Source organism: Mycteria americana, chromosome 25 (assembly GCF_035582795.1).
Source record: "Mycteria americana isolate JAX WOST 10 ecotype Jacksonville Zoo and Gardens chromosome 25, USCA_MyAme_1.0, whole genome shotgun sequence".
NCBI classification, from domain to species: domain Eukaryota; kingdom Metazoa; phylum Chordata; class Aves; order Ciconiiformes; family Ciconiidae; genus Mycteria; species Mycteria americana.
The window spans coordinates 2,351,953-2,379,816 of record NC_134389.1 but is presented as its reverse complement, the minus strand read 5'-3'; the positions used below and the strand labels follow the sequence as shown (position 1 = coordinate 2,379,816).

Genomic DNA, 27,864 nt, shown 5'->3' with positions numbered 1-27,864 from the left:
CAGGGCTCGGCTCCTGCGGGATGGACGGGGGGGGGCTTCAGGGACCCCAGGCGAGGCCAGGCCTGGCCCCCCAGGGACAAGCCCAGCCCGGCTGCCACCGAGCGCGGTCGCATGCTGCCACCTCTCGGGCAGAGCCACGCTTCGGCCTGGGAGAGTATTTTGGTTAAAAAGAAAAAAAAAAAAAAAAAAAAAGTGACTTTTCCTCCCTCCGTGGTTTAGAAGTTGAGCGCAGGTCGGACGCTGCGGGGATGGGCTGCAGGCCTATTAACACAGAAAAGCGTTTTAAAAATTGCCCGTCTGAGAAGGGGAGGGGGGGGGGACACACACTGTGGGGGTCCCCATGGGGACCCCGGTGGCACCATCCCTGTGAAAGCCTCGTGCGGGACGGCCGCCCGCTTCCCGCTCCCGTCCCGCAGCATCACCCGCCCCGCGCAGCTGCTTCGGCCGCAGCGGCTGCGTTCCCGAAGGCCGGAGGGATGCCGGAGCCGGGAAAGCAGCCACGCGTCCCCGAGCCGTCGCACTGCCACGCGAGCGGCTCTGCCTGCGCAGACCCCCCCCCCCCCCAGCCCTCCGCCGCCCTCCTCGCCTGCGCATCTCATGGGCCAAATTTAGCTGGAAGGGGAATGAGAAACCGCGGATGATGCGCTGAATAAAAACACCCTCTGCAATGCGGTGCTGCGAGCATGCAGCGTCTTCCCTTCCTCCTCAACGTGGTCCCTGAAACGCGGTAAACGTTTCCCTTTCATTCCCTTCCCTTTTCTGCCCCCCTCTCGCGCTCCCTGAGCAAAGCTCCTCCGGCCCAGGGAAGGTCCCCTTGATGTAAATTGTTCCCTACATGTTGAACAGAGCCGCAGACAAAAGCTCTAATTAATCGGCTCAGCCCCTGCTCTGGAGCGGAGGTTTTCAACCTTGCAAAACGCTGCTTTTCCCTTTGTAGCCTTAATTAGTTTTTTTGCTCCTCTGCCTGCGAGGGGGAGGAAGGGGCCGTGGGAGCTGGCGTGTCCCACGTCACCGCCCGGGGAGGGAAAGCTGCCAGAGCTCCTCCGGCCGGCTCCGGCCGGGCTCGTGGGGGGGGGTCAGGCTGTGCCTCAGTTTCCCCCAGCGCCGGGGTTGAAGCCGTCGCACCCCGGTCGCTGCCGGGTGACGGAGCGGGGACCTGTGGCTCGCGCACCCTTGGGTGCGCACGCCTGGGCACGCCGGCGGGTTTCAGGCTTCAGGAAACCCGCTCCGGCTGCCGGAGAGGCTGAGCTGATCCCGTTCCTCTCCGCTCCCCGTGCCACGGCCTTTTTCCAAGACTTTTGCTGGGAATCCGCCCCTTTCCCACTCCTTTGCCCAGTTCCCAGCAGAACCAGCCAATGGCCCCTGCTCGGGGTGGCTGTTTCGCAGCGGGGACCCCCGCTCCCCAACTCATCCCACGCAGCGCCCGGCTCCCAGCCGCAGTTTCCCTGCCGGCGTCCAACCCGGCAGCGGGGCCGGGGAATGGCTCGGGGCCACCGCGGAGGCAATGAGCTTACCATAAGGTGATTAGCTGCGCGGATCGGAGGGCAGAAGCAGACGGCGGGGAGATCGGATTAGGGCCCGCCGGCCCCGGTGCCTCTTGCTCTCTTCCAGCAGCACCACGGCTGCCCGCGACCCACCGGCCCCGGATGATGCTGCCGGGCAGGGGACGGCGCGGGCACGAGGGCCGCCTGGCCTCAGCGGGGCTGTGCTGGGTTTGGGCATCCCCGATATCACAGGAAAAGCCGAGAGCGCCGCTGGATTGTAGTAAAACCGCTCTCAGGACAAGCTCATTAATATCTACCAGTGATTTAACGAGGTGGTATCTGTCGGCTGGGGCTAGATAAGAGACCAACAAACCGCTGCTGCGCCCAGATAACGAGATGCTCCTTCCACATGGCGCCCCAGCCGCGCTTTATCTGTATGCGGCAGATCTGGAGCGAAGATATTTGGGAGAGGGAATAAACCTCCGGCGCTGAGCGGGCGACATGCTGAGCTGCTTCATTGAGGGATGGGGAGGAGGGTTAACGCCAGGCTGGGGTGATGCTCCTCAGTCCCCGCATCCCCATCCCATCGTCGCGACGGCTCCATCCCGGAGCGAGGGGTCTGGCAGGACGCCGGGCAGGGGAGCGTGTCCCTGTTTGCTCAAAACCCGGGGGAGAACCCTGCCCCGGGGGTCTCTTCTGGGGTGGGGGGGGGAAGAGCTTTGCCCTGGGCTGTTGGAGGGGAGCCTCATCTTTTGGGGGGAAAACGCCTCCAGCCCGTTTGATCTGTCCTCTCACAGATCCTCCTCTTCAAGAACCCGGAATACAGAATATTGGGGGGGAAAAAAAAGTGGATTTTTCTTTAATCCGTGCTCAGGCGGGTTAACAGCTCTCCGTGGTTAAAAGCAGCTCATTTGTTGGGGTGTTTTTAGGCCCGACTCGATGCACGAAGTGGGGCGGGAGCCAGCAGCTGCTTTGCGGGCTCCCTTTTTGGGGGGTCCTAGCCAGCACCCAAAGAGCTGGGAGCGCTGCGGGGAGGGGGTCCCCGCTGCTGGACGAGGAGGTGCGTGATGGCCACGGCTGCGAGCAGGCTGCCCAGCACCAGCAGGCAGAGCAGCCCCTTCACCGTGCAGTAGGACCACGAAAAGTCTGCAAAGAGAGACAGAAGGTGGGGATGGGGGGGGCATCCCCTGCCCCCCCCTCCCCGGAGGCACCGAGGCCAGGTTGTCCACAGCACAGGCTCAGAGCACTTGTGGGACCGATCCTGCCACGTCCCCGCCACCGCCGGCACCGGTTCGCAGCCACGCGGCACCTTGCGCGCCAGCTGCGCGCTGCGCCCCCAGCCACGTCTCCCACTTATTTATCCCAAATGGATTTAAGTCCCAAACCTCATTTTGGAGCTGGAGGGGCAGAAACTCCCCCCCGAAAACATTTGTCCCACAAACCTGAGGCCACAGCACGGCAGGCTGCCGCAATGTCGGTGCTGGCCGTGCTCCCGCTCACCGGGTTGCTGGCGTTGCAGCGGCAGACGGCGGGGTCGGCGTCCCCACGGACCTGCAGGTGCAGCCGGGGCCGGTGCTCCAGGGCTCCCAGGGGATCCCCAGTGCAGGACCAGCTGTAGGAGACGTCGCCGGCACCGGGCACGGTGCAGACCAGCGAGAGGTTGCACCAGCCCCGCTCCCGGTGCAGGACGCGCGCCTCCAGGCGCGGAGGGCGGACGGGCTCTGCGGGGACAGAGCCGGTGAGGAGGGACGGGGGGCACGGGGGGACGGGGTGGTGGGGACCCGGCTACTCACCCCACACCGACACACGGAAGCACATGCTAGTAACGTGGCCGGATGGGTCCTCAAAATCTGCCTCGTAGACCCCACTGTCTGCTGCTGTAACCGGGCTGATCCGCAGGGAGAGGGTCTCCCACTGGAGAACGGCTCTCCCAGAAAAATCACCCATGGCGTACGAGACATTTTTATCCTTCCCAGCCGTCAGGATCCGCTGCTTTTTGTGTTCATCCAGTATCACTCTCCAATCGAGTTTTGTCCATCCCTGTGGGGGTTTCTCTGGCTGCAGCTGCAGCGCTCGGTTGGCAGACACGGCTTGCTCCCGGCACTCTGGGGGTCCTAAAGCGGAGAGGGGTGAGCAAGAGCCCGCGGCCCCGGGAGATGCTCCGTGGCTGGGGAGGGGGCACGGTCACCGCCACCGCAGGGGGGTCCCGCGCCCGGCACGGCCCCTCTCCGTCCATCCCTGGGGATGCCGGGCTGGAAGCCTCTGGCATCCCGCGCCTTCGGCCGTCCCTCGGTTCCCCCCCGGCAGGCCGAGCGCACTTTGGGAAGCCGTTTTCAGTTCCTTATTCTCTCACACCCTCTGCCTCCGCTTACCGTCGGCTGGTGAGAAACAGATACTCCCAACCGTGGGCGTTGCTTTCTCCCTGTCTACATCGATTTGTTACCTAGGGCTAATGTAAAGGGAATCCCATTTTCCAAAGACAGAGGAAGCTCTGGCGAAGCTCTCATTCACCACCCTCCTACAGCAAGTCAAACCCTCGAGAGCAGAGCATATTTTCCTAGAAGTGCACCCTTTCCTTAAAAAAAAAAAGACAATTTTTTTACAGTAATTCCTTTCTAATGGCCCAATTTAAGCAATACCTGTAGTGCTGAGGCTTTCTGACCATCAAAAAGGCCTTTTGCCTTTGGCTTGTGGGTTGGTTTTTTTTTTTTTTTCACCTGACAACCCAAGAGTCTGCTCCGATACCGTGACAAGCTGTTCGCTTGCTAGTTCTCACAGGAAAAAAAACCCAAAAACCAACCCACAGCCAAGCGCTGACCCCGGGCACGCTTTTTAAAAGCGGTTTCCCAAGGAACTTGCCAGCCCCACAGGGATGCCTGGTGCAGAGGCTGGACACAACTCATTGCAGCTCCCCGCGGCCACTCGCCCTTGCCTACCTTGGGCTCGGCAGAGGAAGAAGAGGGAGACGAGGAGGAGAAGGACAAGATGCTCCATGGCTGACCCCGGGGAAAGGTGGGAATTGGTGCGGGAGATTAGGGCAGGCGCAGGAGGAGGAGGAGGATCGGCCCCGGCTCCGCATCCGCTGCCCCCCGCATCTCCCGAGAGCCCCCCGGCTGGGCTGCGCTGCTCCCCGGCTCCCGGACCCCGAGGCAGGGTGGTCTTTGGGCTGGACGCTGCTCCCCGAGGGGCCGAATCCTGCTGCCTGGGGCCGTCCGTGGTCCGTAGCTGGGGCGCTGGCCACGGCTGCACGTTACAAACCGCTGCCGTGCGGCACCCGGCGCAGCTTCTCCTCCCCAAGTGAGCTGCAAAGGGAAAGCAAAACCCCAAAAAACCACCCCCCCGCCCCCCGCCCCCCCCCCGTTAATTAAAATTAGTTTCCTCTGAGGTTTGCAGCTGCCCAGCCCTGCAGCCAAGCTCAACCCCCCCCACCGTGCTCTGCCCCACGGGGACCCGGGATACCCCGGCATCCAGCCCGGCGGAGGGTTGGGCTGGGGGGGACACACGAAGGGTGCAAGTGGCAGCGCAGAGGAGATCAAACAGAGGCGGAGGGTGCGAAGGAGCTGCAGGCAGGAGAGGAAGTTGCTGCTGGGCAGTCACCAGCTCCGAGTGGTTTTTGCACCTCTCTGGCTGCAGGAGCTCGCTCGGGTGCCGTCCGAAGATGCACCGGCACGGGGGTCATTGGTGCCCGCCGGCACCGTCGGTGCTGCTGTGCCTGATGCTGCTGGCCGCGGCCGGCGGCCAAGGTGAGGAGGGGACGCGGTGCTGGGCTCGCTGGGAGGATGGGGACTCGCTCGGCCCGGGGGTACAGAGGGGAGGATGGCGGGGGGCGAGCCCTGCCGCCTGCACTGGCGCCGGCAGCGTTCGCAGGCAGGGCAGGAGGGACGCACGGACGGGGAGCTGGGTGCCGGGAAAAGGCTGGCCGTGCCGCTGGCGGGAAGGCATCCGCAGGCACTCAGGGCTGCGGGGCCACGGGCAGCAAGCCGGGCTCGGGGTCCCTGGGGAGATGGAGCAGGGCTGGGTGGGGGGTTTGGCTTTTCTTCTTTTTCTGCCCAAAGCGGGTAGAGCCGGGACGGCTCTCGTGCAGGGCCGGTTCCCCTTTGCAGGCAGCGTTGCTGCCTGCAGCAGGCAGGGCTTATCTGAAAGAAGTCACTTCCCTGCCAGAGCAGCGTCCGTGCCCCACAGCCAGCCCTGACCTTTCCTGCACCCAGAAACGCAGCTTTTCGAGGCCAGGTCTCTCCGCTGAACAACCACAGCACCTTTCCTCCCTAATTTCAGTGGAGCTGCCGGTGGCCAAGGGTCTTCTTCCTAAAAAACAGTGACTTCTGCACAAGAGGAGCGGAGAAGCGCCTGGGTTGGGGGCCCAGCTTGGTGCCTGGAGCATCTCCTGGCTGCGTCTCTATACGCCCCATCTTGCCACCCTTCCCTGCTCTCGGGGAGACCGGGCGAGCATCACCTCCACCTGCCCTCTCTCACCACCCTAAGACGCGCATCCCGGCCCCGTTGCCTACCCTGAGGGTGCAGGGCCGGGGCCGCTGGCTGCTCAGGAGCGCGCAAGCTGGGGTGTTGCTCGCTTGAAGCAGCAGAGCCTGCAGCGAGCGTGGGCTCAGCTGAGCTGCAAAACCTCCCTGCAGGGCCCGGCGTGGTTAACCTGCGATGGGTGCTGCGCCGGCCCGGCCCCAGCACTCGCGCCGGGTTACGATGGCACCTCCAGACCGTGAGCTGTACTTTTGTGTTATTTCTTCTCCAGCTCTGCATGCCCACTGCTCCTGCACCCTCCCTCCGGGGCAGCTCCAGGAGCCTAGGGTGAGGGTATTAAGGTGCCCTCATCTCTTTCTCGCAGCTCTAGAGACCTGCAAAGCAGTACCGAGCAATAACCCCCATATCTCGCAGGCTGTTTAGTCCCTGGAGGGGTGGGAAGGGCCCCTTTTGTAATGAGCTGCAGGTCCCAGGTGTGAGCCGTGAGGGGTGGGAACTGATAAATAGTGCCTGCTCCGGAGCCCGCTCCGTCATTTCTCCAGGGGAGGGTGCTTCTGCCTTTGCTTGCTCTGACCTCTCGTATTCCTGGATCTGCTGAGGACAGGGGTGTCCTCTCTGCACCCCAGGGTCTGTTGAGGGCAGGCGTTCTCCTACCTGCAGCTTAGCAAAGGCAAGGTTTTTAAGCTGGAGCTGTGCCAGGTCTCCTGGCTGTGCCGGGAGATGCAAAGCTGGTGGCTCCACAGGGGCCCTCTGAGCACGGCTCGGTGTTCGGATGGGTTGCACGGAGGCAAAGCCCTGCTGGGGGCTGCAGGATGGGTGGGCTAAGCCGAGCTCCCGGAGGCTGACACTCACCTTGATGGCTGTGCAAGCTGGGCTTTGCCAAGGGTTTGTAGGATGGGTGGGCTAAGCCAAGCTCCTGGAGGCTGATGTTTGCCTCAATGGCTGTGCAAGCCGGGCTTTGCTGAGGGCTGTAGGATGGGTGGGCTAAGCCGAGCTCCCGGAGGCTCATGCTTGCCTCGATGGCCATGCAAGCCGGGCTTTGCCGAGGGCTTGTAGGACGGGTGGGCTAAGCTGAGCTCCTGGAGGCTGATGCTTGCCTCAACGGCCGTGCAAGCCGGGCTTTGCTGAGGGCTGTAGGATGGGCGGGTTAAGCTGAGCTCCTGGAGGCTGACGCTTGCCTTGATGGCCGAGCAAGCTGGGCTTTGCTGAGGGCTGTAGGATGGGTGGGCTAAGCCGAGCTCCTGGAGGCTGATGCTTGCCTCGATGGCCGTGCAAGCCGGGCTTTGCCGAGGGCTGTAGGATGGGCAGGTTAAGCCAAGCTCCTGGAGGCTGACGCTTGCCTTGATGGCCGTGCAAGCCGGGCTTTGCCGAGGGCTGTAGGATGGGCGGTTGTGTGGGGCTGCACTGTGCAAAGTCCACCCACGGCTGAGGCAGCCGCCGGCGCTGCCCTGACCACACGCAGGCATGAGGAAGCCATGAGACTGCGTGCTCTCAGCCCCGGCGGCCGCAAGTATTTATTTGGTTTAGGGGCTTTTTTATCTCGTTTCTGCCAGAGCCCTTGATATCCGGAGCTGCACTGAAAAGAGGGACGCAAGCAGAGAAACTCAAGAAAAATGGGTCCAGCAGGCAAAATTCCTGCTGTTCCCCAGGCTGGGTGGGCAAGTCGGGAGCTGGGGCACAGATGAGCAATCGGATGCTATGATCAGAGGGTCTGCAACCCTCCCCGCTCTGGGCAGGGCAGAGGATATTGCATGAGCATCCGCAATGTGTGGCCAGAGCAGAGGGTGCGGACAGACGCACAGCCAGCCTGGGGTGGTGCAAAGGGAGGGGGACCCCCAAGACGGGGATGGGGAACCAGGCTGAGCTCGTCCCCGGGGAGCTGGAGGGGCCGTGCTGGGGGCTGTGGGTCTGGGGCATGGGTGGGCTCCAGCGGCTGTGCCCCCTCCCCAGCCACGGAGCATCTCCCGGGGCCGCGGGCTCTTGCTCACCCCTCTCCGCTTTAGGACCCCCAGAGTGCCGGGAGCAAGCCGTGTCTGTCAACCGAGCGCTGCAGCTGCAGCCAGAGAAACCCCCACAGGGATGGACAAAAGTCGATTGGAAAATGATACTGGATGAACACAAAAAGCAGCGGATCCTGACGGCTGGGAAGGATAAAAATGTCTCGTACGCCATGGGTAATTTTTCTGGGAGAGCCGTTCTCCAGTGGGAGACCCTCTCCCTGCGGATCAGCCCGGTTACAGCAGCAGACAGTGGGGTCTACGAGGCAGATTTTGAGGACCCATCCGGCCACGTTACTAGCGTGTGCTTCCGTGTGTCGGTGTGGGGTGAGTAGCCGGGTCCCCACCACCCCGGCCCCCCGTGCCCCCCGTCCCTTCTCACCGGCTCTGTCCCCGCAGAGCCCGTCCGCCCTCCGCGCCTGGAGGCGCGCGTCCTGCACCGGGAGCGGGGCTGGTGCAACCTCTCGCTGGTCTGCACCGTGCCCGGTGCCGGCGACGTCTCCTACAGCTGGTCCTGCACTGGGGATCCCCTGGGAGCCCTGGAGCACCGGCCCCGGCTGCACCTGCAGGTCCGTGGGGACGCCGACCCCGCCGTCTGCCGCTGCAACGCCAGCAACCCGGTGAGCGGGAGCACGGCCAGCACCGACATTGCGGCAGCCTGCCGTGCTGTGGCCTCAGGTAATTTACCCTCAGCTCTGTAAAAGCAGGATTTAGGGGGTGCGCAGGCCACGCTTGCTCCCAGTTCTCTTTTGGGGCCCTTTGTCTCCCTGCTTGGGCCAGTGAAACCGTGGAGGCCATCGCGCTGATGCCAAAATGTGCCCAGCTTCCCCTGCTGGGAAAGGAAACGTGATAGCCCAGCGTGGGTGATGTAACCGGGGCTGAGGCTTCCTGGCCAGGTCTGTCCTCTGCGGGCTGTGATAGAGACTGTGTTTAGAAATGGCTCGAAGCTCTGCCCTGCATCAAAGGTCTCCCCTTCTCCTCTCCTTCCTCCCCAGGGCTTTTCAGCATCGTTCCATGGTGGGCAGTGGCCGTGTCCCTGGGGCTGGCACTGGCCATCTCCGTAGCCCTCGTTGTCATCTGGTACTGGCGGAGGAAGCGAGGAAAGGACCCCCCGGGAGGTTTGTCCCCGGGGTTGCTGCAGTAGCTCACGGGACGGGCAGCCATGGGGTTTTGGCTCTGCAGCCCCTGTCCTCCTCCTGACTGCTGTCACGCTCCTCATGCTCTCCGTGCTGGCCCTGGGGTTCTCCCTCCTCCTGGGGCTGACGTGGGAAAAGCCACCGGGCGCTGTCACCCCCCCTGCCAGGGCCGTCGCCCCCCTGCCAGGCGCTGCACGGGGCACGAAGTCTTTGCCCATCCCTGCTGATGCAGGGTGGTCCAGGTTGATGAAGCATCCCAGCAGCCCAAGCATCGGTGCCCAAGCCTGGAGGTCTCGTCCCATGGGGTCTAGAGGACTGTTTGGGTTTGGATATTCATTTTATTCTGAACCGGAGCATCCCTCCCCAGCCCCCGTCAGGTGCCAACAAAGTAAAACCTCCCAGTCGCCAAGGGACCTCTTTCTCCCTCTGCTTTGCTTTGCCTGAGGGCTGAACCCCCCCTGTTTGGGGGCTCTAACATGTCAGCCGTCTTACACTGACCCTTCAAACTCCCCCAGGACCCGTCGAGCAGACGCTGACCATCTACGAGGAGGTGGGGAAACCCCAAACCAGCCGAGACCCCGTGAGTGCTGGGGCTGTCCCTGGGCATCCCCTCCCCACGCTGCCTGGAGGGATAGGACCTCTATTTGGAACTGTCTGTCACCCTGGGTTGCATCCTTTAACCAGCCTGGTGTTGCTTTCTTTCCCCAGAATGGGACCAGTGAGGCCACCGTGGGAGGAAACACCATCTACGCCGTCATCAGCACCAAAACACAGGTAGGGTCAGTCCCGTGCCTGTGAGGGGGGGCTGGAGCTGCCCCGTGACCTTGGCTGTGCAGCCCCCAGGCTGGATGCATCCATGGCAGCTCCCAAGACCACCCCCTTTGCCCAAAATTTGTTTTTCTTGGCACATCTCGACCATTTTTCCCTGGCAGAGAGCCAGCCACCCGCAGGAGCCCCAAACCTGCACCATTTACTCCACGGTTCAGCCCCCCAGGAAGGTGAGGTTGCCCTGTCTGCAGCGACACAGAAAACGGGGTCCCCTCGGTTCGTCAACCGGGCGCTGGGTTCACCGTCCCGCTTGTGCGTTGCCTAACGGCAGGTTCTCGCTCTGCTCCACAGTCTCCTCCTCTCAAGAGGAAGAAGTTGGACCCAGCGTTGGTTTCCACTGCCTACGTAGAGGTAACGGGCACTGGACCGGTGGGGAGATGAGCCCCGGGTATCTCCAAAGCTCATCAGCTTTTTGGGGCCATGGTGTACCCAACTCCACCCATCTCCTTGCAGGCTACAGGGGGTTCTAGATGCTGGCGCTCCCCGTTGCAGACCTTGCCCCCAGCTCCTGCTGGCCACCACCTCTCCTAGTGCCCCGGCTGCCTTGGCGAGACCTTCCCTTGCCTATGGGCCTCTTCTCCCAGAGCACCCCGAGACCTCCAGCACCCACCAGGACCCAAGCCAGCAAAGCCTGGGGCTCGCTCGGGATGGAAACAGTCAGACGTGGGTTTTTGCGAGGATGCGAACCCCAGCTGCGCCTTGGAGGCTTTCCTGCGAGCGAAGGAGGAAAGACTCAGTGATGGAAACCTGTCTTCGGAGGAGATGGATGTGAAAATTGGACAGGCGGGGTCACGGGGGAAGAGGATGTGTGTGATCTTGTGGGTTTTTTTAGGTCTCGACGGGTTCGATATACCTTGGGAATTTATTTTTAGGTGCAAATATAAGCTGAACTGTATGAGGCAATTGTGGTGCTTGTTTAATTAGCTTAATTGGCTATTTATAGCCTGAAATGTACCTTGGGCACAGGGGGGGAGTGGGAATTGCCTTGTTTTTTGTGGCTTGGGAACCTCTGAAGCGAATGGGGTCTCGTGCGGAGGTGCGCTTGGCAAAGTTTCAGCTGCGTCTGTCGGGTAGGGGAGATGTGGCCACGGGCATTGGCTTCGGGCAGGACAGTCCCTGCACGGCTGGGCTGGGCACGGCCCCGGGTGCCCCATGGCGAGCTGAGACCGGAGATGCCACCACGTCCCTTCCCACCTAAGTTATCCCATGCTCCTACAGCACGAGCGGCCCTGGGGAGAAGGAGGTGGAGAAAGAGGGGCTCCGGCTTCAAAGATCGTTCCAAAGGCAAGATCAAGGGCTTTTCTTTGGGATTAAAATGAAACGTGGCACTTTGATGGCAGCATAGGGAGCGGCGGTGGCTCTGCAACGCTCTTCTCCTGCCCGAGTCCCCGGATCAAAATAGCTTTGTGGCTGCTCCCTGTGAAACGAGCATTAATTGGGATCATTAACCGGGAGCTGCGCTGGGAGGCTGGCACGGGGAGGGAGGGGGTGTCTGGCTGCCACAACGAGGGAATTTAGGGGGCCGGGCTGGCGTGGATGGGGTCTCGGGCACAGCGTGCCGATACTGCCATGGGAGCCGGGCTGGTTTACGCCTTCCTGAGCCCCATCCTCTGCTTTTCACGACGTGCAGGTGTGAGTCGAATACTTCTTGCGCTGTAACAGCATCCCCTTCTGCATGTGGCAGTTGGCGTTGATGGAGAGGGGGCAGCGGGGCCTGTGGCCAGCTGAATTCAGTGGGAAAAGTTCAGGCACGATGGAGGGGATGGAAATCCTCCAGTGCAGGCACTGGGGGATGCGGTGGCAATCCTTGCTGGGCCGTGGCCGCTGCCTGGGAGCGGGGGCTAAAGCAGGAGCCGCATCTCAGCCCCTTTGCGGCCCAAAACGCGGGGTCCCTGCGTTCCTGACGAGCGGGAACGTCTGAAGACGACAGCACGGAGCCTGGGGACTGCCGCATCCGTCAGCACATGGGGGTCCTGCCGAAGCCACGCTCCATCACGGCGCTGTAATTTATGCTAATGACCTGCTTTTGCATATCGGAGATAATTTGCAGCGCTCGCTGCAAGTGCTGAGGCAGCACTTTGCTCCCTGCCAGGGAAGTTTGCTTTCCCATCTCCGCCGGTTTCTATCAGCGCGGTGTAATCGGGCATGGGGACAAGCCGGCGGGTGCTCGGCACCGTGGTGCCGCCGGATCGGTGCCAGCGATCCAGCCACAGCGTCATCGCGTGGCTGCTGGCGTGCTCGTACTAACGTCTCCCCGTGCTGACATCGGATCCCCTCCCCGATGGATGGGGACCGCTCAGGGCTGAAATTAAACTGGGTCAGGGCTCAGCGGGTGCCGCCGTTGCCCTTTGTTCATGGCCGGGGTCGGCCCTGGTGCTCCCCGCTCACGGCTGGGGCGGCGCATGGGAAGACGCCGGTGGCTGTTTGCCCCCGACGCGGGGGCTGTGCTGGTTTCTCTGCCTCGCGCATCCCTTGGCCGGTGCCGAACAAAGGCCCTGAAATGTCGTATTTCAGGAAGGAATCCAGGCTGTAATTAAAATCCTTCGTTTTAAGCACCTGCCCTGGTCGGAGGCCAGTGCGCCGGGACTGCAGCACGTGCTTTAGCATCAGCGGGTGATCCCTCCCGTTCCCTTCTCACCCGCGAACCGGGGTCACGGGGACACCCCGAATACCGGTGCTGGTGGTCCCCACTCAAGCTGGGGCTGCTCGATGGCGTGTCGGGGGGCTTAGATCCCGGCGAGGACACAGGCCTGGGTGTGCAGGTGGGGAACTGGGAAGCCTGTGGGTTGGTTACAGCAGCTGTAAAGGGGAGATGTGACCCCGGGGGTCTGCCTTTCATTTACCATCAGGGTGGCGGGGCGACTCCCATGGGGACGGCGCGGCCCGTGGGGTGCCGTGCGTGGTGTCCCCGGGGGAGGCTCGGGGCTGCTGCCGGCCGCCCATGGGATGCTGTCACAAACCCTGTGACTTGTTCTCACGGGAGCCCGGAAACAAAGGAGGAACCGTGGTGGGTTCATGCTGCCTCCCAGCCGTGCGGCTGCCCCGCCGTCCCCTTTCCTGCGGAGCCCCCCCGGCCCCGGGTTTAGGGACGGTGAAAGGGGGCTGCAGGTTTGGGGGGGGTCCTCGGTGAGCAGCTGCCTGGGGAGGGAGATTTCCACCCCGGGGTTTGGGTGTGGACGCAGAGAGAAGATGGCGGAAGGGCTTACAATGATTCTCCTCTTCCTCTTCATCATGCAAGGTAGTGCAGCGGGTTTCCTTGGGGTGAGGGGGCTGGGTTGGGGGGAGATGGCTTTGGGGAGGGTGGGGGACCTTGGGGACGTGCCCACGGGTAAACCCTCCCTGTCCGCGCTCTCTCCCCCAGCTTTTCCCATCCCGGCGCTGTGCCCGAGGTGCAACCCACCGGCTCCCTTCCCCTGGGAGCCCACCCGTTGCCACCACCAAGCTGGGGGTGAGGGGCTGCTCCGGGTGAGCCTGGAGGGGGGAGAGGACCCCAAAAATGAAAGCAAAGGAAAAAAGAAACTTCACTGGGAGATCTGTGCGGTCCCGTGCTCAGGGTGGGGAGGCGGAAATCCTGTCGCTAGCTGTAGGGCTTCTCCCCGCAACGTGCCTCCAAGGCTGAGAGAGAGCAAAGGCATTAGGAATTAGAGAGAACATCGGTTATTTGCATTTTCCATGTGTGTGGGAGAAATCGAGGTCCCCAAATGGGGACGAGGCCTGGGGAGGGGTGGGCTGTGCCCGGCTGGCCGTGCAGCGCCCGTCTCCGCTTTCTCGGCAGCCTCGGCGCAACAAGATCCATCATTGGAGGTGGTCGGGGCCGTTCACGGGGAGGCATACCTCAGTCCCAGCCTGCAAAACAAGGTCTCCTACCACCAAACCCACTGGCGGCGTAACAACGCTGTGAAGATCGCCAGCCGGGACAGCAGGGGGAAGGTCCAGTACCCCAACAGCACCTACAAGGGACGCCTGGAGCTCTTCCCCAACAGCACACTAAAAATCAGCCGCCTGCAGAAAAACGACAGCAGCATCTACCAGGTGTACCTGGAGGATGAGATGGGCAAGGAGCACATTCAAAAAATCCTCCTGACCGTGTATGGTGAGCTGGGAGGATGGGAGGGTTGTCCCAGAGCCCCGTGGAGGGACAGGGAGGCTGTGACATCCTGCTGCCTCTTGCAGATCTGGTCCCGAAGCCCACTGTGAATGCCAAAGTGATCAGGAACGACCCGGAGCAGTGTGAAGTCACCCTCAAGTGCTCGGTGGGGCTCGAAGGGGTGACCTACGAGTGGATCCCCCCCAAGAAGCTCCCACTGGAGGGTGCGCGTGCCTCTGAGCAGTATGTCTCCTTCAACCCCTCGATAGAAACCTACACCTGCAAAGTCAGCAACCCCGTCTCCTCCAACTACGCTTTGCTGACCTACAGGCATCCCTGCTCCTGGACAGGTACCACCTACGGTGCATGAGATGGCAAAACTTGGGTAGGATGGGCTGCAAGGTGGCCTTGGCTTTGGAGGGTCCCCAGAGCAGCGGTGGTGACCCTGAGGACAGTGGGTCCCTGCAAGGCTGGAGGTGGCCCATGGGGCAGGAGTGGTGGGTCCCTTTTCCTCCTGCACCGTGGGCTGTTGGGTGGCAGGAGCCTACCTGGGGAGGGGGTCTGGGGGTCCCCTGCCAGGGCCAGGCAGCCCACAGCCCTCCCCACACCCCTGGTCTCCCTCTGCCTCCAGGTGAGTCCTCCGCTGCTGCATCCTGTACCACCACCAGCGTGCTGGTCCTGGGACACCTCCTCCTCCTCCTCTTCTTCCTCGCTCTGGCTTAAGGATGTTCTATGGTTGCCATCTTTCCTCGTCTCATAAAATCATAGAATGCTTTGGTTTGGAAGGCACCTTTAAAGGTCATCAAGTCCACCCCCCCTGCAAGAGCAGGGTCATCTTCAACTCCAGCAGGTTGCTCAGAGCCCCGTTCAACCCTGACCTTGAATGCTTCCAGGGATGGGGCATCCACTACCTCTCTGGGCAACCTGGGCTAGTGCCTCACCACCCTCAGTGTAAGAAGTTACTTTCTTAAACCCGGTCTAAATCTGCCCTCCCTTAGTTTAAAACCATGGCTCCTCGTCCTGTCACAACAGGCCCTGCTAAAAAGTCTGTCCCCGTCTTTCCTATAGCCCCCCTTGAAGTCCTGGCAGGCTGCTAGAAGGTCTCCCCAGAGCCTTCTCTTCTCCAGGCTGAACAACCCCAACTCTCTCAGCCTGTCCTCATAGCAGAGGTGCTCCAGCCCTCGCATCATTTTTGTGGCCTCCTCTGGACCCGCTCCAACAGCTCCATGTCCTTCTTGAGCTGAAGGCTCCAGAGCTGGATGTCTCATCATGCCCCACTGCGGGACCAGCACCCGGATGAGGTCCCCAAACCAGCTGGATGCAGAAAGATGCGGTGGTTCAAGGGAACCGTTACGACCAGTGTCCGTCACATCAGCACCCACCTGGTCTCATCCACAGCTGCCTGCCCAGGCTCTGGCTGCTCTGCCACTGCCTTCAGGGCAGCTCTGTGCCTCAGTTTCCCTCCTCACCTTTTCTGCTTTGCTTTAATCAGAGGTCACGTTCTCCAGATCTGAACAAAACGGGGATGAAGTCTGTCGCAACGGCGTTTAGAGAACCCCGGCAATCTAAATTGCTAAAGTCATGGTTAACTGCTTGGAAATCCTCTTCTCCAGATCTCCCTGCCCTGAGACCTGCAGGGAGATCTGAGCCTTTCCTGGGGCTCCCCAGCCATCGCTTGCTGCCATTGATGCCCTTCATGGGACCGATGAGCAGTGCGATGGTGCAGGATGGTGCATGATGTGTTTAACCTGAAACCAGTAACACTAGCGCGGGCGCAGCTGGGTGCTGGAGCACTGGAGGACTTTGGCTTTCTACGCAAGGGAGGGTTTGGCAGGGCGAGTGTGGTCTCTGCCTTCAGAAATATTTATCTGCAGACATTAAATTAACTTGAACCTTAAACCCTACAGTTCTACATTCTCCTCTGGGCTGGGGTTGGCTGCAGGGGGTGCTCGGGGAATGGGGGGATGATGGAGGGAGCCCCAACACCCTTGCTGGGGACAGGAGGCCTTCCACAGTTGTCCCCCATGGGAGGAGCTAGCTCCGGATGGTGGGACACGGGCCCATTGGAGTGGGAGGATGTGTCTTGTGAGTGATGGGGACGGTCCCTCAGCCTGCAAGGAGGGATCATAGAATCATTAAGGTTGGAAAAGACTTCTAGGATCATCTAGTCCAACCGTCAACCCAACACCTCCATGCTTACTAAACCATGTCCCGAGGTGCCACGTCTACATGTTTTTTGAACTCCTCCAAGGATGGTGACTCCACCACCTCTCTGGGCAGCCTGTTCCAATGCTTGACCACCCTGTGAGTAAAGAAATTTTTCCTAATATCCAGTCTAAACCTCCCCTGGCACAACTTGAGGCCATTTCCTCTCATCCCATCACTTGTTACCTGGGAGAAGAGACCGACCCCACCTCTCCACACCCTCCTTTCAGGCAGTTGTAGAGAGCGATGAGGTCTCCCCTCAGCCTCCTTTTCTCCAGGCTGAACAACCCCAGGTCCCTCAGCCGCTCCCCATCAGCCTTGTGCCCCAGACCCTTCCCCAGCTCCGTTGCCCTTCTCTGGACACGCTCCAGCCCCTCAATGTCTCTCTGGGAGTGAGGGGCCCAACACTGAACCCAGCATTCGAGGTGCGGCCTCACCAGTGCCGAGTACAGGGGACGATCACTGCCCTAGTCCTGCTGGCCACGCTATTGCTGATACAAGCCAGGATGCCGTTGGCTTTCTTGGCCACCTGGGCACACTGCTGGCTCATATTCAGCTGGCTGTTGGCCAACACCCCCAGGTCCTTCTCTGCTGGGCAGCTTTCCAGCCACTCTTCCCCACGCCTGTAGCGTTGCATGGGGTTGCTGTGGCCCAAGTGCAGGACCATGTGCTTGGCCTTGTTAAACCTCATACAATTGACCTCGGCCCATGGATCCAGCCTGTCCAGGTCCCTCTGCAGAGCCTCCCTCCCCTCCAGCAGATCAACACTCCCACACAACTTGGTGTCATCTGCAAACTGACTGAGGGTGCACTCGATCCCCTCGTCCAGATCATTGATAAAGATGTTAAACAGAACTGGCCCCAGCACAGAGCCCTGGGGAACACCGCTCGTGACCGGCCGCCAACCGGAGTAAACTCCATTCACCACAACTCTCTGGGCTTGGCCACCAGCCAGTTTTTTTACCCAGCGAAGAGTACACCCACCTAAGCCATGAGCCTGGGGCGTGCTGCTGTGGTAGTGCCCCATGGGTGATATTGGGGTTTTATGGCTTTCCTGGACCAATTTGTGGTCAACGGTCTTCTCCATGCTGGCACAGCCTGCACCCAAGCGCAGGGCACCTCTCCGTGGCAAGGGGAGGGTTGGGGACCATCCTGCTGCCCTACCTGGGGGGGCTGAGCTGGTGGAGCCCATCCACCGGAGACCTCCTTCCCGACCACCGGCTCTTGGGGTGAGATTTGGGCCGGCGCAGCTTGCTGCTCTGCAAGATACCCCAAGGTGATGTCTTCACCCCTCCATCATCTGTCCAAGCGCTCGGTCCGGGAGCCAGCTGCCTCCGGTGGGAACCACCGCTGCGTTTCAGCTAAGCCGAAGCCCTTACTGTGCGTGCTGCGAAAAGGAGCCGTGTGTCTTCATACTCATCTTACTCATCCTTTCTTTTTTACACCTCTGCTGAGCTCTTCCCTTCTGTGAACTGCTGATTATTGGGAAATGGCTTGGTGGGGGTTTTTTTTTTTTTTTTGTAATCAACCAGATGCTGTCTGAGCAGGAAGGAACAGCCTAGCAGGATGCCGGGGTGGTTTAGTGTGGTTTTAGCCTTTTTATCATTAGACGTAATTTATTGGCAACAAAACTCATGGAGGTCTCGGAGCTTGGCTGCGCTGAAAAGCAGTGGGGTGTAAGTTTACCCTTTCTTTCCTTGTGGCGCTCAAATTGGGTTTAAAACAGCAAAGGAATTCCTGCTTCATGCTGTCGCCTCTGCTCTCCTCTGAAAACAAGAAAAAACAACGAAAACTTAAAGAAAGCAATAGGAAAAAATGCCTCTCCTATTTTAAAGCTGTGCGGGTTGAGCACTGATGGAGGTGAATAATTCATTCCACCAAAAACAGAAAAACAACCAAGCTTTTCTCGCCCCTTTCCAGGAGCGGAACGAACGAGAGGTATTTTCCCCGCGCTCCCCATCCCCGGCTCTCCGCTGAGCGCGGGAGGTTGTGGTCCCCACTCCATCCCCACCCGGGGGGACAACCGCAGGAGAGGGCCCCGTCCCCATCCCTGAGCGCTCGCTATGGGGATGGCGTTGAAGAGGAGCAAACTGAAGTCCAGGTCACCTCCCTGAGCGCTCAGCCTTGAGAACAAGGCTTGGGCTTTTCTTTGGTGGGTTTTTAAAGACCGCCCATACTCCTACTCGCTGTAGATCCCATGCAGCCCAAAGCAGGGGGTATGGGTTAATCCCAGAATATTTGGGGTTTTCCTGCACCGGTGGGCGTCGTGGCCATGAGCACCAGTGCGTGCCGGCTCTCCGGGAGGGCTTCATGCCCCACGTGTTCCAGCCCCACGGCGTTCAGATCGAGCAGCAGCAGTTGGGATGATGCCACGTGGGAGGAGTGGCTGCCCACCTCCGCCCCCGCCGCGGTAGCAGGGTTTGAAGGCTCTGTACAGCCCCAGGAAGCTGTTACCGTATGCGAAAGTATTTTCTCGCTGGTCGTTTCCTCTTCTTTTGGGGTCGGGTTAAAGACCCGTGGCAGGATGATGCAGTTCTGGTACAAACTATAAGTTGATGCTCTGCTTCCTTCTGCAGGTCTCCTGGGCTGTCTTCAGTGAAGCATTCAGCACTCAGTGCTTTGAATACTTTCCACTCAAAAAAAAAAAAAAAAAAAAAAAAAAGAGTCATTCAGCCAAAAACAGGAAACACATGGCCCAGGGCAGCGTCTCTGATTTGAGTGTACCCGTTCTTATAATGAGCCCGGCAGCAGATATTAACTCCACTGCAACAGAGGCTCCATGAACCGAGGCATGGGCTGCAGCGTGTGTCTCTGGCTGCTGATCTCTCTCGGCTGTGTTTGGGGTATGTACGTGGCCTGGTTTCGGCTGGGATAGAGTTAATTTTCTTTCTAGTAGCTGGTACGGTGCTGGGTTTTGGATTTAGGATGAGAAGAATGTGGATACCGCACTGATGTGTGAGCTGTGCTTACACAGGGCAGGGATTTTTCAGCTTCCCAGGCTCTGCCGGGTGCACAAGAAGCTGGGAGCGGGCACAGCCAAACTGGCCCAAGGGCTATTCCATACCATAGGGCGTCATGCCCAGTATAGAAACTGGGGGGAGTTGGCTGGGGAGCAGCGATCGCTTCTCGGGAACGGGCTGGGCATCGGTCAGCGGGTGGTGAGCGGTTGCATCACTTGGTTTATCCCCTGGGTTTTGTTCCTCTCTCTCTTTCTCTCTCTCTCTCTCGTTGTTTTCCTTTTCATTACAACTTATTATTATTATTTTATTTTGGTTTATTTCAATTATTAAACTCTTCTTATCTCAACCCATGAGTTTTCTTACTTTTGCTCTTCCGATTCTCTCCCCCATCCCACCCGGGGGGGGAGGGTGAGCGAGCGCCTGCGTGGTGCTTCGTTGCCGGCTGGGGCTAAACCACGACGGTGTGTTTTCCTCTCCGTGAAATACTGGGTTCAGATTGTTTGGGGATTTTTGTCAGCTATTAAGACCTTTAGAAATCGCGAGCTGCGCGTCGGGTGGACGGGCAGATCGAGTATAAATATTCATATAGAAGATAAATGGCTCGCAACTTCAAGCTGGATGCGTGGTGCATCCCTAACATGCTCTTACTAGCCAGGCTGAGGGAGGAGAGGATGAAAGATGATGAACGAACGAAGATGGTGATGGACAAAGTGTAGCTGCAATAGCGAAGCACTCTACCATATGTTTTAGTGGGGTATTGATAGCGCTGAGCAAATAATTTAGTACCAGATGGGAATTGGGGTACTCGAGATGATTGGCGGATTGTCTTGCTCTCTGTGATACCGAGTGTCTCTGATCGAGAGGTGCCAGCGGGCTGGGGGACCGTACCCAAGCGATAAAATGTGTGTAAGGCGAGCGGAAAGGGACTGGCAGCGGGGCAATGCCTGTTTTCTGGGTACCCGCAGAGGCCTGGCCGGCTGTGGATGGTGTCCTGGGGACGCTGGTGTCCTGGACGAGTTGAAATCCCCCCCCAGACCAGCCGGGCAGGGAGCGAGGACCACCCGGACCCCCCAGGGCTCCTGGGTCCTCTCCTCCCAGCCCGTCAGCAGTTACGGGAGAACGCTGCGATATCGGTTTCAGTGGCGCTGAGCCTGCGCGAAAGTGCTCGGGTGAGTCGGGGCCCTTGAGCAGGGCAAAGGGAGCTGTGATTAATCCCGACCCTCTTCTTGGTGCCGTCCTGATGTCCATTCCCCTTCCCTGGGGACGCTCTGTGTCCCCGCAGCCCCACGAGCCCTCTGCCACCGCATCCGTGTAATTACCGGGTGTAAAACGAAGGGCTTGGCCAGGAAACCAGAGACCTTGGCAGAGCTGGGGTTTCTCCTCAGCTCTGCTGGCTCGCTGTTACTAGAATACCTGCCTTTAAAATCCCCCCGGGGGTTTCTGCCTGGCCAGCACACCGAAAGTCCCATTACCTGATGTGAATGCTGCTCCGGAGCTAGCGCTGTGCCGGTGCGGACCGCTTGCCTTCCTCCAGCTCCTCCATCTGGGCTTCAGCACTCACGGTTTCAGACCTCTTTACATCTCTCCTCCTGCAGCCTTGCTCCAGCCGAGTCGTCCTCCCTGCAAAGGAGATGCTCCTTACCGTGCCAGAGGGGTTTTCTAACGTGACGTAAAAAGGGCTTTTCCATTTGGTAATTAATGAGGAGCCTGACCACTGCATGTCAGAAAGACACGTTGCTGAGAAAATAGAACATCCGCCTGCGCGCTGGGCTTTACAGTAAATGTATCGGCAAAAAACGTGTGAGGCACTGGGTCGGTCGGACCACGGGGTTTCTGCGGGATGACGGCCGTGTCCGCATGGCTGCTTTGATGCTGGGGAGATAGTCCACAGGGATAGCTCAGAAATTGCTGTGTTTCGTGTCACGGAGGGGGGAAAAAATAGGCGATGGCCCTCACTTGGGACGGCAGCGGGGGGAGCATTTGCTCTGTGGTGTTTACTGGAACCATATGTGCTGCAGGAGAGGCAGATACTGGGCTTATCTGGGCCTCCCCAAACCTGTTCTTCTGGGGTAGCTCCCCCTCTTTTCTTTTCCCTCTGGGGCAAAGCCTCGCCCCGATGGAAAGAAGTTGGCAGGAAATGTGGGGTGACATGGTGGGGTCCCTTCCACGCTCCCGCTGCCGGTGGCTGGCAGCAGCGGTGGCCTGGCACCTGTCCCCACGCTGTTTCACAAAAACAAACTTGTTTGCCGGAGGGTGCGGGCAAATATGAATCACTGTCTTGCAGTGAAAGACATGAAAGGGTTTGGGGGAGAAGATCCTCCCGCGTGCTCTCCAGGAAATCCGGGTCATTGAGATGCTTTGGGATGCGTAGGAGATGCTTGCACCCCTCTTCTTAAGAGCACTTTTCCGTGGCCACCAAGAACCACCTTGACCAGGAGAAGGACAACCTAGGATTTACACCTGAGCCCACCTCCGGGAAGGCTGCATTTCCTGCAATTTCTAGAAGAAAAGTCCCACGGAAGGTTTCTGGAGCTGAGGTGCTCGAGGGGAGTTGTGTGCCCATGACGTGAGCTCAACTGCAGGCTTTGCCCAAGAGCCACCGAGTATCGCTTCCCTCTGGACTGCCCTGGCGTCACCAGGACTTCTCCAGGCTGGTCCCACTGCTGCCAGCACGCTTCTCCCAGGACCAGCATCCCCACCGGACTGGGACCGCAAGTGCCTTTCCCTGCTCGAGGCAGCCCCGCTCCGTGGGGTGGTTTCACCCTGCTGGCCGGCTGCCATTGTGCCAACACAAAGCCCAGAGCCTTAAATCAGGATTCGGCCGTTGCGCGCGTTGATGCCCGACATGGGAGAACGCAGAGGCTGATGCAAATGAAGACTCTCTCACCTCGCTCCAGGAAGGCGAGGGTGGGGAGGAAGAGCAGAGGAAGGCAAACGCTTCCCCTCCAGCTTCTGAGCCGAGACCTTAACCCGCATCCTTTGGGGTTGAGGATGTGGGGCTGAGGGCTGGGGGTCGCTCCTTTGGTTCTAGGGGACGGTCCTGTGGGGTGGGCATGGGGCAGAGCTCGCACTGAGCCCTGACGTACAGCACGACTCATGTTCTCACCCACCGGTGATTGCTGGTGCGAGACATGGTGGATAACCCCGAGCTTGAAAACGTAGCTAGATAATCTGTTCAATTTTCGACCGATTTATCTCACACAACCTGAGCCGTCCCCAATCTGCGGATTACCAGGGTGGGTCCAACGCCGTTGCCAGCTACCGCAGCTCCGCAGGCATCCGCCCTCCTCTGGCAGAGCCAGGATGCGGGGGGCACGGGTGGTCCAAGCCCCTCGTGTCTCCCTGCCTGCCTCAGCCCTTCTCTCCGCTTTCCTCCCAGGCATGGGCCGCAAGGCGAGGGAGACGGTGCTGGGCACCCTGGGGAAGGCGACGATATTGCGGATCCCTCCTGAACTCCAGAAGCTCACCCAGCTCTTTGAGGCGGCCGTGTGGAAGCGGGACACGGAGGACCCGCAGAGGAAGCTTGTCCTGCTCAAGTACGTGGGTGGCAACTACACCAACTACATGCAGGGACGGACTCGCTTCCACATGGTGGACTTCTCCCTGGAGATCCTGAACACCAGCCGGCAGGACAGGCAACTCTACGAGTACATCGTCAGCAAGGGGTCGGAGGAGAAAGTCTGGCAGATACAGCTGGAGGTGTATGGTGAGACATGCTGCTTTGGGAGGACTGTGCTGGATGCTCCCAGCCTCTTGTGATGCTGGGAGCAGGTCTGGGAGGTGGGTGGTGGTCAGGAGGAGTGGGAGATGCCCACCCTGATGTCAAGGCGCTGCGGTGAGTCCAGGACCCTCTTGCAGCCCCATCTGGGTACCCCCAGGAACCTTTGGGTGCGTGCAGACCACGTCCCTCTCTCATGCTGTTTGCAGAGGATCCGGGGCCAGACCAGCTCCTCTCCATCTCCCGGGGATTTAGGAGACATCAGCAGGATTTCCTAGGCGGGGACCAAGGCAACGTTTGTGTCCTGCCCCAGACACAAAGCTTTGCCCCTTCCCTCCCTCTCTCCAGAGCCGGTGTCCGATCCCAGCATCCAGATCCTCGGCTGGGCGCTGGCCAACAGCAGCTGCACCGTCACCCTCAACTGCACGGCGGAGCGAGGGGACAACGTCTCCTACAGCTGGGGCAGCCGGGACACCAGCACCTCGGGGCTCTGCTCCCACAACGGCAGCCTCCTGCACCTCTCCTACCCCCTGCAGAACGCAAGCGTCGCCTGCGCCTGCACGGCCAGCAACCCCGTCACCAGCCGGGTTGTCACCTTCAACTCCTCCGAGTGCAGCTACGAGCAAGGGGGTAAGTCCCCAGTCGCCGACCCGGCTCACTCGCACCTCTCAGACCCGCTCTGGCTTTGCAGGGGACTTTTTCATGCTGCTTTAGGCAGCTTCAAAGGAGCCTTTTGGCAAGGAAAGCGGCGGCTGCGTCACCTGCTCAGGGTTGCCCAGTCCTTCCCGTAAACGCCAGCCGCGGAGCCGTGGGTCCCGCTGCCTCCCCGCACTCACCGTGCCCTGGTGCTCGAGGCTCGTTTTAAACGCACAAGACTCGTACCCCAGGTGGTTTGGGGAGGGTAAAAACCTCGGTGACAACTTCCCCTTCGGAGGCTCTCGGGGCAAAAGTCACGCTCCCTCTCACTGGGGTTTTCTAGCACTCCCTCGTGACGTGGGGGACTTTCACTGGGGCCGGGCGGCACAGCGGCTGCCCCTTTCCCTGGGGACCGCGAGGAGAAGTCACACCTCTGCTGGGACTCTCGCAGTGACCTGTGCTGAGAAAACATCCCCGTGGGAAAAACAGTCGGGACCCTCGCTTAGGAAAGGGAGACGTTGAAATGAGATGCTCCGGAGGGGGGGGGGGGGGGGGTTCGGGCTTGTTTCCCACCCTCTTGCCCCAAAACCCCTTGCACTGGGGGACACCCCTGCGTGGTGTCACCGTTAGCGGTCCAGCAGAGGGGCCACCCCGGGTGCCTCCCCAGGGTGGGAGCCCGGCGGGCGGCTGGAGCTGCAGAGCTCTGTCCCAGGGCCCTCTTCTCACGCACCTGCGATGCAAGGGCATTGTACAAAGGGCTGCCTCCCCGCAGGCCTCCCTAAAGCCGCCGGAGAAGTTTTTAGGGCTTTATCTGGCCCCGATCTGGCTCACAGCAGGTTTTTCGCTGACTGTCGCAGTCTGGAGGAGATTAGAGAGAGCTCTGCTCGACGTCATCAGCCTAAAATTAGGTGACGAGATGAAGAAAGGTTTCCGCAGCCCGTTCCGCTCAGCTCTGGGTGACCCCGGGCCCCAGGGCCAGCGGTTGACCCCCTCCCCTCCCTGCCCCCCATCCCAGGCAGCACCGGGCTGAGGACGAAGCATCTCGTGCTGATGGTGGTGGTGCCCATTCTCGTAGCGACGATGTTCACCGTGGTCTTCGTGGCCGTCCATTTGGCCACGTCCACCGGTGAGTGCCACGAGGGAGGGGTGCTGGGGCGGTTGGTGGTCCACGGGTGGGGTGAGCCTTGTGGGGGGGACAGAAGCTGCCCCCAGCCAGCCAAGCGAATGGACCAAGGGGCTGATCCCCACGGGCAACTCGTCTTGGGAGTACCCTGGCCCTGGGGAAGGAGCAAAATGTTTTTCCCTTGAAGTACAGAGTAGAAGGCAGGAAGCTTAAAAAAAAAAAAAGAAAAAAGAAAAAAGGGTAAAAAAAAAAAAAGAGAAATGTACCTGCACGTGATCTCTAACGCTTTACCCGGATGATGGGCTTCTGAGATTGTATTGCATGGTCTCAAGGGGAACTGCATGATCCCAGCCCAAATTCGAGAGAGCATCATCTCTCCGAGTGCCCCAGCCGGGCTGTGCCCCCCCAGCCCCGTTCCCTGCGTAGCGACAAATTTGCAAAGCTGACCTGTGGTGGCCAGAAATCCTCCGACCACGGCCGGAGGCCAGGGGTGCAGCCGGCCTCAGCCAGCGGGCACCGTGCCGGGGATGGACCCAGCGTGGGCTCACCCTGGCTGTGCCTTGGGCCACGGGAGCAGGATGCAGCTTGCAAAAAAGCGCTGGCGTCCCCCTCGGTCCCTGCTCCCCTCACAGCTCGGTGACTTGCTTATCCCCCCGCAGCCGGCCAGGAGCACTCGCCCTCGCCGCCCGCCGAGGACAGCGCGATGCACACCATCTACTCTCAAGTGCAGCGGGTGGAGGTGAGCCACGACCGGCACGACCCCAGCCGGACTCGGCGCATGGGGGAAAAAAATGCTCCTTTAGCGATGGAAATGCTCCTTTAGCAATGGAAATGCTCCTTTAGCGACAGGACCCCCGAGCGCTGCAGCCGGCGGGGAGCGCGGGCACGACCCCGGCGGGGTTTCTTGGGTGGGGGTCTCGGATGGTGGCGGGCAACAGCGAAGGCAGCAGCACCCAAAGCCCCGGGCTCGTTGCTGGGTGCCTCCTGGTGGGTCTGTGGCACCCTCTGTGATGGGCTTTGGCCACTGGGTGTCAACACAGCCCCGTGGCTGGCGAGGGAGAGGGTGAAATTGTGGCTGGTGGGGACCGGGGTGGCCGTGGGCTCCCCGGGGTCCCTCATCCCTGCCGTTCCAGGAGTCAGCCTGGCCGCCGTTAATTTGGGCATCACCGGGGAATAAGGTTGGGTGCCGCAGCTTCCCCAGCCCCCAGCATCCCAGGGGGGCTTTGGGGACAGCCTGTGCGTTTTTCCCCCCTCCCCGAGTCCTGCTCAGTACAAACTGGGGAGGAAACGGTGGGCCCGCGGAGGGACGAAAGGGCCCCCACGGCGAGCTCCCGCTGCGGCTCATCCTTCGCTCTCCGTGCAGAAGCAGAAAGGGTCCCCAGCTGCCGAGCGCCCCTCCTGCACCACCATCTACGCTGCAGCCACCGGCCTGCCCCCGGACACGGCCCCGGCCCCCGGCAGAGCCCCACACCCCCTGCGCAGCCCCCCGACAGAGCCGCCCCCCCTCTCGCAGGTAAGGGTGACTCCCCCCTCCCCGGTCCTCGCCCCGGCTGGGCATTGCCATGGGGCACCCCACGGCCTCCCCCAGCTCAGGCACCTCGCTCAGCCCTTTGCTTCCCTGCTCTTCGCTGCAGAGCCCCGACAAGGAGCCCACGACAGTTTACGCCAGCGTGATGATGCCCATGGCCTGAGCCTCTCCGGGCAGCGGGCAGCAGCCCAGCCCGGCCTCCGCCTCTGCTCGCCGGGCACCGACATCCACGTTCCCAGCTGGAGGAAACCCCGTTCGTCCCCGGGGATTCGGGGCAAAACCCTCCGGCACGCTCCGAGCCCCGCTGCGGCCGAGCTGGGGCTGCAACGATGGCCGCGGAGGTGAGGGACGGCGGAGCAAAGAGCAGGGCTGAAGCAAGGCGAGAAATCTCCCTGGGCTGTGGCTAAGGGCGGCCAGCAAGATGCTGAAGCACCGGGAGAGGGTAGAGGGTCTGTGGATATGACCCCGCAGCCGGGCGTGAGCGAGGGAGAGAGAATCGGCGCCTCGGAAGGGAAGGGTCAGCCCATCAGCACCCCGGTCCGGCACCGCGAAGCATGGCTGGAGCAGGTTTACACCCCAACCTCATCCCTGCCTCGTGGGTTTTCACCCCATGGCCTCATCCTGTGGCCCCGGCTTCGCTAGAGGGAGCCCCCGGCTCGTGGCAGCTGGCCACGCCGGGGACGTGGTTTCAGTGGCAGCAGGGAAAAATCAGAAGTGATTTGTTTGGGGTTTTTTTGTTGGTTTGGTTTTTTTTTTTTCCTTTGGACCTCTGCTCTGCAACGGTTACGAAATGCCCGGGTTTTGGTCCAAGTACCGAAGAAAATTTTGCAATCCTCTCGGGGCTGAGCCCTGCCTGGCGCCCGCCCAGCCCCGGCCCAACGCCCTGCACCGGGGGCACCAGCAGCCCATGCCCGCGCCTGGGGAAGCGGCCGCATCCCGCCGCACTTTTCCATCCCCATCCTTTTCCACTGATGACTGTGGGAACAGGCGAGGATCTTCCAGGCGGACTATTTAAAGCTGAATTTCTGGCTGAGAGGCGGGGGGCAGTCCCTGCCCACCTCCTGCCCGCAGCAGCTCCCAGCTTCCCTGCAGAAATACCCAGCGTGGGGATGCTGGAGGTGGCCTGGAGGAAGGACCAGGGCTGTAAACTCTTTCCAACCCCCCCCCCCCCCAGTCTGAGCTATTTGATAATCCCAACATAACTCAGCTCGTACAGCAGGTCTGATCTCGTGTGCCGCTGCTAAGGGAAAAGAAAATAAATTTATAGTAAAGCCTTTTGGAAAGATTTGCTGGAGGAATGTGTCAGGAGCTGGACCACACTTTGCGGGGGAAGAAAAATCAGTGTTTTTTGCACCTCCCTAGCTTCCTCCTTTCATTACCACAGAAAATCAGCTGAGCTGCTTCCTTGGAAAAGTCTGCCCGCAAAGCAACCACTTCCCCCCAGGTCCAGGGAAGGGCAAGGTCACGCTCGCCCTTGTGCCTCTAAAATGGTGTAAAAAGCCCAGATTCTGTGCCTGGCACTTGACGCGGGATGGAGCTCGGTGCTACCCGTATCGGTCCTCGCAGAATGATGGGGCACCCTGCGACGTGCCGCCCCGGCGTGCACCCGCGGCTGTGAGGGGACGTCAGATGCTCAATATGGGGAAGAGTTTAAGTAAAAATGCTAATATCGCCACGGCAGAGGAG

At 60.6% G+C, this 27,864-nt stretch overlaps 4 protein-coding genes across 5 annotated transcripts; 3 read left to right on the top strand and 1 right to left on the bottom strand.

Moving 5' to 3' along the window:
- Window positions 1–2,481: 2,481 nt before the first annotated feature.
- LOC142420732 (natural killer cell receptor 2B4-like) lies at window positions 2,482–3,471 on the bottom strand. Its single transcript, XM_075524944.1, has 3 exons — window positions 3,278–3,471; window positions 2,927–3,205; window positions 2,482–2,630 (listed from the first exon to the last, which is right to left on the bottom strand). The coding sequence occupies exons 1-3, from the start codon at window positions 3,429–3,431 to the stop codon at window positions 2,482–2,484; spliced, it is 582 nt and encodes a 193-aa protein (XP_075381059.1). The 5' UTR covers window positions 3,432–3,471.
- Window positions 3,472–5,042: 1,571 nt separating this feature from the next.
- Window positions 5,043–10,780, top strand: LOC142420731 (natural killer cell receptor 2B4-like). The gene is made up of 9 exons (XM_075524943.1): window positions 5,043–5,227; window positions 7,964–8,284; window positions 8,357–8,635; window positions 8,953–9,075; window positions 9,609–9,673; window positions 9,802–9,867; window positions 10,026–10,091; window positions 10,213–10,272; window positions 10,375–10,780. Exons 1-9 carry the CDS (start codon window positions 5,143–5,145, stop codon window positions 10,450–10,452), a joined length of 1,143 nt encoding a protein of 380 aa, XP_075381058.1. The 5' UTR covers window positions 5,043–5,142; the 3' UTR covers window positions 10,453–10,780.
- Window positions 10,781–12,947: 2,167 nt separating this feature from the next.
- LOC142420824 (CD48 antigen-like) lies at window positions 12,948–14,813 on the top strand. 2 transcript variants are annotated; one of them, XM_075525100.1, is made up of 4 exons: window positions 12,948–13,159; window positions 13,697–14,014; window positions 14,095–14,358; window positions 14,640–14,813. In XM_075525100.1, exons 1-4 carry the CDS (start codon window positions 13,111–13,113, stop codon window positions 14,729–14,731), a joined length of 723 nt encoding a protein of 240 aa, XP_075381215.1. In that variant the 5' UTR covers window positions 12,948–13,110; the 3' UTR covers window positions 14,732–14,813. The 2 variants fall into 2 exon arrangements, with proteins under 2 accessions (XP_075381215.1, XP_075381217.1); XM_075525102.1 differs by having other exon boundaries at window positions 12,948–13,171; window positions 13,712–14,014.
- Window positions 14,814–19,004: 4,191 nt separating this feature from the next.
- Window positions 19,005–26,341, top strand: LOC142420730 (signaling lymphocytic activation molecule-like). The gene is given in 9 exon segments (XM_075524942.1): window positions 19,005–19,056; window positions 22,553–22,879; window positions 23,240–23,521; window positions 24,543–24,653; window positions 25,310–25,388; window positions 25,641–25,713; window positions 25,911–25,952; window positions 25,954–26,169; window positions 26,285–26,341. Coding segments are annotated over 9 exon segments (1,239 nt in total).
- Window positions 26,342–27,864: the final 1,523 nt, after the last annotated feature.